This window comes from Pinus tabuliformis, chromosome 5_2 (genome assembly GCF_031772625.1).
Source record: "Pinus tabuliformis cultivar Carrire ecotype Pingquan chromosome 5_2, CPIR1, whole genome shotgun sequence".
Lineage (NCBI taxonomy): Eukaryota > Viridiplantae > Streptophyta > Pinopsida > Pinales > Pinaceae > Pinus > Pinus tabuliformis.
Genome location: NC_142306.1, coordinates 426,176,443 through 426,189,704, shown reverse-complemented (window position 1 = coordinate 426,189,704; position 13,262 = coordinate 426,176,443). Strand labels below are relative to the sequence as shown.

At 29.5% G+C, this 13,262-nt stretch overlaps 1 protein-coding gene across 1 annotated transcript; it reads left to right on the top strand.

The window, feature by feature from the left end:
* Positions 1–9,895: 9,895 nt before the first annotated feature.
* On the top strand, positions 9,896–10,949 carry LOC149159426 (uncharacterized). Its single transcript, XM_089434307.1, has 2 exons — positions 9,896–10,045; positions 10,841–10,949. Exons 1-2 carry the CDS (start codon positions 9,921–9,923, stop codon positions 10,947–10,949), a joined length of 234 nt encoding a protein of 77 aa, XP_089290433.1. The 5' UTR covers positions 9,896–9,920.
* Positions 10,950–13,262: the final 2,313 nt, after the last annotated feature.

Sequence of the window (13,262 nt, the reverse complement as noted above, 5' to 3'; positions counted from 1 at the left end):
ATATACATATAAATCTTTTATATACATTATTGTTGATTTTATTATTTTTTAATTGAATATCTAATCATTTTTAAGAAATTGTTTTTCAATATATAATTTGTTAATTTTTAATAATTTGAATTTCATATATATGTTAAATTTAATAGTTTAAGATTTAATATATAATATTTTGTGTTTTAATTTCTTTTATATAATTCGTTGATTTAATAATTCAAAATTTAATATATAATATTTAATTATATATATGAGTTTTTTATTTTAATAATTTAAAATTTAGTATGCAATTATATTTTTATAAAAATGCTAATATAAATCATATAAAATTGTTTTTTTCATTTTATTTATATTTAATAATTTATTTATTTTATTAATTTCAAAAATATATAAATAAATTTTGTATACAATAATTTTTATTTTTTTTAAATTATGTATAATTTGACTTATTTTTATATTTAAATAATAATTATAGTGTGAAATTTTTTATTTTATTGTTTTTAATTTTTAAGTAATATATATGGTTTTTTTATTAACTAATTTACACACACATATATATATGTTTCTCAAGAAGATAGCATCAATGAAGGTCTCTGTGAATATGTCTGGAACAAAGGCAACAATTCCATCATCTAAAGTTGCAGGTGGACACGTTTTGAAGACTGTTGAACATACTAGAAATAAAAGTCGACCAACTAGCCCATCAAGTGCACCAAAGATTGTTTTTGAATGGATGAATTCATGAGAAATAAATAAAACAGGGTGTACATGGCATATTCAAGATGTTGAATTTGATGATACTACACATCTCTATCTATACTGTGGTATGATTTATTTGGGTGAATCGTATGAGGTGATAGATAGAGTACGAGACATATGTTTGGTGTTGAATTCAAACATTGTTTATGTTCTTGCAAAATTGCCCAAGTCACATGAAAAAGTTAGATATCGTCTCGGAAAGTACAAGTATGACAGAGATCAAGAATCTACACCATTGTGCGAAGAAATCTCATCCAACATTTCAAATAACATTGTAAGTATGCTTATTTATATTTATGTGTAATGTATGCTTATTTATATTTATATGTAATGTATTATTGTAATGATCATTAAATTGTTTATAAATGATTGATCATTGACATATTTTATTTTCTTTGATAGGATTTTGTTGAGAGTCTTTCAATGATACTGGAGGGTATTTATTCTATGGAACAAAATACTATGAATGTCATCAGCAATTTCCATATAGAGTCAAGACAAGAAAAGAGAATGAGGCAAAGATCAACAATCCATAACACTACAAGGGTATATGCAGGGGATCAACAAAGAATCCATACGGTGGGTCAATCTGACAAAGGTAAACATGTTTCTTTTGCAGATGTGGCAGTTGTAGCTCACGCTGAAGCACAAAAATATGTTTTCATTAGTGAGGAGGAGGTTAGAACTGTTGTTGAAAAGGAGAAAAGAGATAAAACACTGAAAATAAAAATTCCCATGGATGTCGCTCTTCCACTTAATGATGAGGAGATTATTTTTGTAGAAGAAGAAATGTCAACTAGGAAGAAGAAGAAATCAAAAATTGGCGAATTTGTTAAAATCATAAGCAACAGTGAAGAACAAAGTGAAAGTTCTAAAGGCAACAAAGAAATCATAACACCAGGTGCTGATTTAGAGGATGGCATTATGAAAACAAAACAAAATGTCATTCGGAATCACATGAGGAAGAATAAATTAATTAATGGTGGCAAAATATTTGAGCTTAATGTCACCCAATTCTATAGGTCAGATGAAGGACAATCTCAATATCAAATTAGAAAAGCACATCACCTACATGTCCATAATTTGAAAACATTGTTCAGGTACAATCCATATGCACATGTGGTGCCTTATGTGATTCTTGTTGATCCAAATCAAGTTCCCAATAAGGAGGCATTTGATAGGACACGATGTTTTGATTAAAAATATTATGTAATTGAAAGAAACCATTCAGTAGAGGCCAAAAGACAATTGATCGAGGAATATCCTCGAAACTATCTTTTTGAAACAGTGAAATGCATCATTTATACTCATTTAACAGAAACGGAGGCAAAGTTATTGGCATGGAATCATAATTTAGATAATGAGTATAGAATGTCTATGACTTTCGTTCAAAGGGTCAGATTTATTCGTAATGAATTTTTAGAAAAATGTGGTGGGGATGAGCTTAATGTCAGTGTAAGCTTTCGGAAGTAATGTTGTATGAAAACAGGTTATCAAATTGATGATAGAATCCAATCAAAAGGTGGCAAAGTAAATTCAGAACTATTCAGAGGCATAGATAACATTTTATAGTTGGCATTTAGAACATGGGAGATATGGGAATTGATTGATGAAATTTTCGAATTGTGGGAGAATATTGGCATAAAAAATTAGAAGGTTAAAAGGTCTAAACCCATAATATGTACCAACAGTAAGACAGGTCTTGAAATGAAGCAACTTCCAGATGATATGACTATCACACCTTGGAGAACAATGCAAGGTGTGAAAAATGAAAAACTAGTCAAATCAATATTATGTCGTGTGAAGTCAGGTGATTTTTCATTGGAGAAAATGTGCTCGAAATTTCAAAAGTAAGTTTGTTTAATTACTTTTATTTTTTCTTAGATTATAATTTTCTTTTAAATATAACATATTGTTGTCGGTATTTTGTTATACATATCACAATATTAACAATTTTTACTTCATTTATTCAGCCATAAGATTTATATGAAAATACAATAACATATGGTTAGAATGTTGAATGAAGAGAGTTGGAATGATGTTGTTTTCAACTACCCAGAATCAAGTTCTACATCAACACTTAAAGATTTTTATCTTGCATTCAAAAAGTTATGTTGATTTTTACATTCATTTTATTCATATAATTTTTTATTTTATTATATTACTTATACTTATATTTATTTATTTCATTAAAGATGTCGAAGAAGGATGCGAATGGAGTACCAAATAGTTTCAAAACTTTCATTGAAAAAATTAAGTTGGAAAGGCTGAGAAAGCAGCATCTTATGATTGTTGAATTTGATCCTACTCTTACTCATTTTATTTGGAATGGGTCAGCGACTATCCAATATCAAATAATACAAGGTGACTGTAAATACATTGCAAAACTCATACCTAAAAGGGAATATGCCATGGTTATTGCTGACATTCCTCATGGTTTCAATTTCCCAAACATTGAATATGATAGTGAGCCTTACACTTATCAAGCTTTTAATAAAGTGGTTACGGGCTTTTAAGAAGTCACAACATCACCACTTTGGAGATTCGTGACATTTCATTCAGACAAACAATTTGCAATGTTATTAACTAGCTTCAAGGGAAAATCAAACTCAAGGATGCAACTTACATGGTAAGGCATTGAAATTGTATGTTTGATTAATGTAATTTTTTGTATGTACAAGTGGATTGAACTTTTACTACGTCGTGTTACAGGGAAAAGTCAAATCTTATTTCTTCCAAAGATCAGCCAATTACAAGTGATTGTGAATTCATCCATGTTGAATGTTGGGCAAAAAGTGATAACTATAAGTCCATTCCTCTGAACCAAGTAGATGGAAAGAGTCATAGCCAAGTACAAGTTCATGGCGTTGTCGTAAAAAAGTTAACATATGAGGATAAAGATGCAAAAGGGGAGATAGTTAACATTTATCAAAAACCACAAACATTGATTAACTATCTTATAGATTTATGTTCAAATGAAGGAGATTGGGTTTTGGATTTATTTTCTGGTTCAGGTAAGTTTTATTATAAAATTGAATTTTAATATTTTGTTTTTTTGTTTTTATGTTTATACTAATTTACTTACTTATTGTTTTTGTGCTTGATTATTAGGTACAATATTAGCATGTTGCCTACTAAAAGGAAGAAATTGCATTGCGATTGAAAGAGACCCTCTACAGTGCAATTTTATTCAACAAAAAATTAATTCTCTTCAATTTCTTCCAGATGAAATGCAAGAAGTTGATTTGAGGAAATGAGATTTTAATGAATCACATGGGAGATTTGCAGACATGAAAGATCCAATAGATGAGGAAAATGAGGAAACTCAAGCAGGAAATATTGTGGAAGAATAAAATAATGAAGCTACAGAAGACAAGAAACATGGATTATATGATATTGTTGATGACATTTAAGTTATGATTGCAAATCAAACTCAATTTTGAGAGATCTTCATTAGTTTTATTTGTAATGTTTTGACTTTGAGATTTTATGAGAAGAATGAACATTTGATTATTGTTGTTATATGTTCAATATTTGTATTATCTGATTTTCTCTGTAATTTTTATGCGAATAGTTTTTTTTTTTGTCAAAACCTTGTGATTACTATTATTTTTTAACATAAAATTCATTAAAAATGCTATTTTTTTAAGTTTTTTTGTTAGGATTTTCCCATAAAAATTGTTTATTTGACATGTCATTTTTGACCAAATTTCTGCAAAAAAAAATAAAAAATAAAAAATAAAAATAAAAAAAATTATTATATTTATATAGAAAATGTGTTTTTTTGTGAAATGCCTAAAATTATTGTGATTTAGTGAAAATTATTTGATGTTCATTGAAATATTAATTAACACTACATAAACATATAGAAAATAGTAACTTTAAAATATTGATCATTTTTTTTTAACTACGCGAAAAAAAATGAAGATTTCATTACAAAGAAAATTAAAAAGAAAAACAAAAACACAAAAAATATACTTCAAAAAAAAAAAACAAAAAATACACTTCAAAAAAAAAAAAAAAAAAAAAAAAAAAAAAATAAAATAAAATAAAATAAAATCTTACGGGAAGAAGAAGACATTAGAAAATTTAAAGTGTCAAAAATCAACCCTCTAAAAAAAAGGAGTTGATGCTGCATCAGAACTTTTCAAAATCAGCATGAAAATCACTAACATCGAAAAAAAATTATTCATACTTGATACAAAAGAAAATTTAAAGTATCAAAAATATGCTCAAAAAAAATTATTCTGACATCACCACTTTTCAAATTCGAGTGATTTTTTGCTACCTCAAAAAAACGAGTACCAGTGCACTTTCTCGTTTGATCGATAACTATGTTTATATCATACTGCTTTCCAATCAGGTAAAAGTGCATTTACTTTTTCATCCTTGAATTTGTTTTATTAGTATTATTTTTAAGTTTTTGTGTATATATCAGATGAAGAGAGACTAATCATCTCTCTCTCGATAGTCTTACATTTTATTGCAGAAAATGTTAAATTTTTACAGGTTCCGGAACGATGAAGAAGATCATTATATGCACAAGTGCCTTTTAAAAACCAAGTTTCTTTCAAAAGAGCATGATCATGCAATGTCAAATCATATCCATTATATCGTTGCTACTAAACCGATACCAATTTTACAATTGCTACTTATTCTAACCCTATAGTCGATCCATAATTGTCCATATCCCTACTACCAAAAAATCATTTCCCTTTGGAATATTCATACTTACCTGACTCATTTCACTCACCCTTAGCCCAAAAATAAAGTCATCCAGCTCCCTTACAAAGTTGAGTCACCCCATTTTCTTTTTCCTTTCTGTCAAATAAACCTTGCTTCAATGCAAATTTTTCATCTATAGTCCTTCAAATTATTATTTTATACTCGCGTTAGATGATGGAGGATTCATTAAGGCCTCCCTTCTGACACGTTTTGACACATCGACTCCGACACATCATCTAGGATCAAGACTAGAGATCTTTCAAGTACCTTGAGGCTTGCATGCCTTAATGGCAAGTTCTCTTGCCAATAAACAATGGGAATACATCAATGTCCCATGTTTGTCAGATCTTCTAGGTGACTCGATTACAACGCATCTATTCGTACCTAGTAAGATGTACTTAAGCATCTTGACTCTCATTGACATCAATGGTGAGTAGTCTCGTGTTGGTTAATGGCATTCATTAATGGCTAGTAATCCAACAATTTATTTTCTATGTTTGATATCGACACATTTATTCACATAAATAAGAATTATGTCACTGAGTGGAAACAAATTAAGACTACATGATTTCCACAGTTTGCAGCAGGACTCAATTCAGCATCCGTAACAATAAAGATTCCAATCTCATCCTCAATTCATATAACCAAGAGAAAGAAGAAGCAGATCAAATTATTTTACTTCATATTCCATGATCCATTAGCAGCAACCACACTCTTCTATATACATAACTTGTCCACTTTTCAGGTAAATGAAGGTATGTTGGTTTCTAATCTTTAATCATGTAATTCCTTAAATGCTTAAATTGTGATCTTGGAAAATACCTCACCTCATTTATATTCCCTTTCTCATTTTCTAAAAATAATAATAATAATAATTTAGTTGGGGGGGAGGGATATTCACATTTCATCTCATCATAACCAACATATTTTTCCCAATCAACTATTATTGCATTTTGATTCAAAAAGTTTATATGTTTTGCAATAATCAATTTATGAGCACATTAAATGGCTTACAATCACTATGGGACTTAAAAAGGAATTCTCAATGTTTTCAAGTATTTTGATCCAACAAAAATAACAAAAGTATTGTTATACAAGAATCAATACTCATAAAATTGTGGTTGTCACACAAGAACCAACTATATATATATATATATATATTGCAATCAAATATCTTTAAAAGTGCACTTTGCAAAAAGAATAAAATTGTCAAATGATATAATTATGCAAAGTTAAAAGAAAATCAATATAAAGCCAAAACTCATATAAAAACAAAACATTTCAAGAAGATCAACTTATGATTAAGAGAATCAATGCAATAGTTGCATGAGGACATGCAACATCTTCAATTTGGGGGTATGTTGGACCTACAAAATGTCATCCACTTTTACCCCCATTTCCATCATTTTACCCTCATTTCTCAACTCTATAACCCATAACCTTACATTAAGTAACAATTTTCATGAGTGTATGGATTTATCATTATTATTTTTCCAAGTCATTTATTTTAAGTATTTTAAGAGAATTTGTGATTAAATATTAAGAAATTAACATGATTTCATATATATCTAAAAGTGTAATGAGTTTTGTGGTATTGTCGACTTACTTGGAAATTCTAGAAGGGTCCTATTTGGCTACTACCACAAAATCGAAATTCAAATTCCAACTCATGAAGATTAGTGGAATAATTGTAGAAGATGTGGAACATTAACTATGCACATTCAAAAGAGAAAAATCATGGATGAGAGAATTTTGAGAGGAGTTGTATTTTACATTTTTAGGTGATTGGTTATAACCATAAGAGATAAATATGGATCTAGAAGAGATTTAAAGATCTATATTTATTGAATAGTTATCCTCAATTTTTGTACAAATAGGAGTGCACCCTTCATACAAAGGATTGTAAAAGTTATTAGAGGTTAGAGGTAGCTAGTGGCTAGTTGGAGGTTCCAAGTCCCATCCAAGATGTGATTTGTAAAGTGGGGATAGAGATTGTAATTCATTTTATGAAATACATATTGCCACTTTGATCTCCAAGATGTGATAGTTGTTTAGCGTGTTTTCTATGGAATGGAGGACCCCCATCAACCATAGTTTGCACATATTTATACATATTGGTAACATAGTGTTATGTTATTTCATTTATTTTCAGCGGGTGTGATTTTCTTTCCAGCAATTGTGATTTCAATTATGCAAGTGTGGTGTGATTTCAATTATTCAAGTGGGATGATTTTCATTTATGCAAGTGTAGTGTGATTTCAATTTCTTTATGTTTGGTTTAGTTTGAATTAGATTGATTTAACTTGTTTTGTAATTAGTTTTAATTGCATTAGATTAATCTATTATGTTAAATAATCATCTAGTACATATAGTACAAGTATACATCGTCACTTCTATGAACCCCGGGTTTACAATTGATGACAGGGATTTAACTCACAATTAAATCACCCAACAGATGGTTAGCTTGATATTGCAACATTTAGTCATAGAACAGAGCACCATTGAAATATTTGTACGAGGTCTATGTACGTAGATATTTCCTTTAATGTATATTTTCAATGTCAAAACTAAAGATTCAATGAATATAAACTAGGTATGAATGGATATGTTGTTCTTTAATCTCATAGTTTGTTCAGTGTTGTGAAATATTATGCACAAGTTTTGAATTGTCTCTAATTTGTTTGATTATTAATCATTGGTTGGAGATTTGTAATCAAGTGAAACAATGTAATCTTTGAAACGGGAACTATATACTCAAAACGAGAACTCTAGCCAAAAGAACATGAAAAACAACCTAAAAAAGAAAAATATTGATGTTGGAATATTGGAATGTCAGAAAATTTTAAAATTTTGACAATTTTTCAACCATGACATTATGAAAAAAAATTATGACTAAAAAATATTTTAAAATGAATCCTTGAATGAAAGATCCATTATACAAGGAGTAATTTTTTTTTTTTAAATGTTAAAAATGTGACGACTTTAAAATCTTAGTCTAAGTCAACTTGACACACTGCAACAAAAATTTAGAAGTCAACCATCAAATTTACACACAGTGTAAGCAAACTCGACCCATTGTAATGAAAACTTAAATATCAACCATAAAATTGACACATTGTAAGGGCGGACTCGATCCTTTATAACGAAAAATAAAAAATCAACAATCAAATTAAAACATAATGGGATTGGGTTACTAGTCGTGAATGACACAAACCGTATACAAAAGAATAAAATAATAAAAATGAAAAATATAAAAGAACACACAAATTAAACATTGAAAAAAAACACATACACAAGTTTAAAAAATAATAATTAGTAAATAAAAATATACATAATAAAAAAATAAACATGACAAAAGCAAAAAAAACAAAAAAAACATTGAAAATATAAAAAAAAAAAAAAAAAAAAAAACACAAAAATAAATAAAATAATAATAATATATATTAAAACATATAAAAATTAAAAAACATAGCAAAAAACAAATATAAAAACATGGCTAGAAAAACACAAATATAAAAAATATACCTAAAAGACAAAAATAAACCCAAAAAAATGCTTAAAAATAAAACATTAAAGAAAAATGTAAAAAAAATTATAAAACAAATATACAAACAAACAATGTTAAACCAAAAATGAAATAATTTTAAATAATTCAAAAAAAACATTCAAATTAAATTAAAAATAAAATAAAATACATATACAAAACATTAAAATATATATATATATATAGTCCCTGTCCGGACTATAGCGTTCGATCGAACGTTTGACCGCCTATTAATCCATCTGTTGACCATTTTTTTTTATGTTTTCTTGTGTTTTAACCAAAGTTTAATCGTAGCAATTTTGTTCACTTAAATTTTATCCAAAGTTTTAACTCTGAAAGCGCATTGTACCTCTTATTGCAGGCTTCATGTGGCCCGATGCAAGAAAATTGTGGCAATACTATTTTAACCAAAGTTTTGTCATTTTATATACCATTTCCAATTTGTATTTTATCCAAAGTCTGGAAAATTATGGTGACAAACATGAAACTTAGGTGCATGCAAAGTTTATTATATAGCTGCCACCTCTCACGCAGCTGGCTACCACTGTCTGCCACCGTCTGCCACCTCTCAAGTAGCTCGCTACCACATTAAGGTACCTTCCTAATTTCTAAAGGAAAGGTGATTCTGTAAGCCAAATTGATCGACACAATTTCCATTGCTATGCTGGATGGATGGATTGAAATCTTTAATTTCTCTGGTTTTAGTTTAAACAATTCATGGAATATTTCTACATTTTCTGCAATAATAGTTCTTCGTTTATTTATTTATTCTTTCCTGTTTCCTGGGCAGAGCACTGAGTGCAAAGAGTTGATTCATATTTGCAAGGTACCTAGCAACTCCGTCCCAACACTTCTGATCCAGAAGAGAGAGCTTTAAACATAATTTGCTCTGTGGAAGATGGCCATGACAGCCAGGAAAGAGGAAGAAGCGAAGGAGGAGGAGGAGAAATTTGGAATAAGATTTATTGAAAAATATCCCTCACAGTCTCGTTTGGCTGAGCTTGGCATCCAGTCATGGCCTAAGTAAGTTTTTCTCTTATGCTTTCAAAATTTAAAAAACTTTAGTGTTTTTAGTTTTCTGCCGGTGTCTCTGTATTGTTTTTAGGACTCTAAATTCCTTCTTTTTTTTTTAATCCCTGCCGCAGAGAGATGTTAGTTATCAGGTTTCTTCATTGCGTACATAAAATAAAAAATTAACATAAACCCATTTAACCTTCAAAATATGCTAAGAGATTCTGATTATTGTGTTCATTTTTCAGTTTATTTTTAAAGTTTAAAATTAACTTCAAAATTTTAACTTTCCATAACCTCATCTATTTTAATCTTCTTAATTTTTTTGCTTTAAATCTATTTATCTTTTATTAATTAATAAATATGATGTTATAGGTTTAAATTCATTTCCAGAGAGTTTAATTCTCAGAAAACATGTTATTTATTGTCAATAAATATTAATTTGAGTAATTTAGTGAACAATTCATTTCCAATAAATTCAATTTTCACAAAACATATTGCTATTTACAAATTTGTAACATTTATAAAATAACTGTATCAAATTATTTATTTCTGAAAGCTACCAATTTTCCAAACAATTATGGTTATAACTATATATATTTTGAAGGTTACCAATTTCCCAAACAATTATTGTTATAATTATATATAGTTAATTTCTATTTTTTTCTCAAAAAATATGTGTTATTAATTTCTACATGTTTTATATCGAATATGATGTAGCTTGTGTAAATTTTACAGTGTTTATAGATGTGGTATGGTGAAAATTTTCAATGCGTAAAATGGGTGTGCTTTTTTTTTTCTTGGCAGGTGGGGCTGTCCGCCGGCCAAGTTTGCTCTGAAGTTTGATGCAGAAGAGACATGCTATCTTGTCAAGGGGAAGCTTTTGGTCGTGCACAACAGCCAGCTGTTGGTGTGACTTCTAGCAGGTGGCAGCTGCCGGTGCTTGTAATACCGTCTTGTAATACCGTGTTGAGGGCAACCGTTTTCCTTTCTAATTTAGGAGATTATGACAAGGAGAACACAGCCTGGCGTCCATACAATGTATCAGACCGTGGTTGGCTCTGTCTATCTCAAATTTGATGAAAAAAGCCCTTGAGATTCTTCATTTCCGTGATCGAAAGGTTTGTATTGTTATCCCCGTTACAAGTCTTATTGTTGGTTTTTTTTTTCTTCAAAGCTCTGACAGAGCCGCCCAGGGTCTTAATACGCTCTGATGTATAATCATGTGCAGTCCAAAGAGTCTCATGGCGCAACCTTAGTCTTTTGTGGAATACAATTTATAAAAGTATCTTATCTGCAATTTGTCAATTTGTTAACTTATAAAAGTATCTTATCTTATCTGCAATTTGTTCGGTGAATTTTATTTTTAGCTAGACGTGGTAGTTGGTATGAAGAGCATGGCGCCTCAAACATGAGGCTGCCTCGCATGGTTATTTTTGAACGTGGAAAGCATGGCGCCTCAAACATGAGGCTGCCTCGAACATTACTTAGCTTTCAAGTATTTCTCTTAAATATTTTTTTCCATCGTCGAGAATATACTAAAAATATATATAAAATTGGTATTCCACAATATTCTTTATCTTATCTCTTTGCTTAATATATGCACGCAAATAATTGATAAATCTTATCTGTTTTCTTAATATATGCACGCAAATAATTGAATTTATCATATGTTAATATGCTTCTTCAATTTTAAAATCTTTAAAAATGGTGAAGGCATTTTCTCTATCTATATTTAAAATAGAAAAAAACCCAATCAATTTGAAATTGGTATTAGGATTTATAATAATTAATTTAAATTTTAATCGTTATGAATTACATTTGGGCTTTATTTGAGACTATTTTAAGTGATATGTTTTATTCATTATAAAAAATAATTTATTTATTTTTTTTAATTCCATCTTCATATCTAAATTTAATTATAATAACTTAAAATAAAACATATAATTCATTTCACATTCCTAACCTTAAAATAACAAATTCTTTTGACATTCCTAACTTTTAAATAACAAAATTCAAAATCCGACTTTTAAATAACAGAATCCAAAATCCACGCAACGTGAGAAACATAAATTATATCTATATATGGGTTCATTTAATATTTTGAAAATTTAATTCCCAAATTCCCAATGATAATTGCACAGGAATATATGTTAATATCTTTGATTGAGATTATTAGACATTGATCTCATTTTGTGTATGTGCATCACCAAAAGAAGCCTATGTAGGGACATCAACATATACATGCTCTCTTCTTTTCCATATAACAAAAATATTGATAACATTTATGAATATTTAACCGCAGGTTTTGCACTCGAGATTGTGCTGCTATTAACTATTTTTTTCTTTTAACTTTTTTTAACCTTTTTGATTACTTTTCACTTTTATGATTAGAACAGTTCTAATATTGACATTAACATTCCCAAGATATACCTCAAAGGAAAAATTCTGCTATTAACTATTTTTTTATTTTAACCTTTTTTAACCTTGTTAGATTACTTTTCACTTTTATGATTAGAACAGTTCTAGTATTGACATTAACATTCCCAAGATATACCTCAAAGGAAAAATTATGTTACAAAAACTTACGTCTCTCTCATTAATTTCTCACTCTAAAATGTATTGCATACCCACACTTAGCCTTTCTTGGCACACTCTTAATCCCCACGGCCTGGGATTCCTACAACAAGAGGTTGCAATATGCGTGTACTAAATACAAATACAGGAAGCAACATATTTCTGCATCCCAACGGTATTATACAACTAATTTTCATGTTAAAAGTTGGCCACCTTCCGTGGAACGAAACGAGAAGTCTTTAAATAGTCTACTGACATGTTGACTGTTTTCACAACGTGTTGAGCTGACTTAAATAGATGGAGAGCGTTTGTATTGTTGTTGTGGCAGACTTCTGAATTTTTTAACAAATTACACATTGAATTCGCATGTTGCAGAAAGCGTTTGTATTGTTGTTGTAGTAGATCCTGGCTTGTTGTGGCAGACCCCGGCAGGGACTACCGGCTGCATGCAGCACTTGTTAACATCATAATAAAGAAAAACAAAATATGATCTCTGGAACCAAGGTCAATTTTTGGAATCGGCCTGCCAAGCCTTGGCCCGCTCGGTCGCTGGGCTGGGCAACTCCCGCGCATCTGCCAAGGCCGCCCAGCCCAGCGGCCGAGCAGTCCTGGATTGGACAGTTGGTTCTCAGCTGGCCAGCCCAGGGCCGTT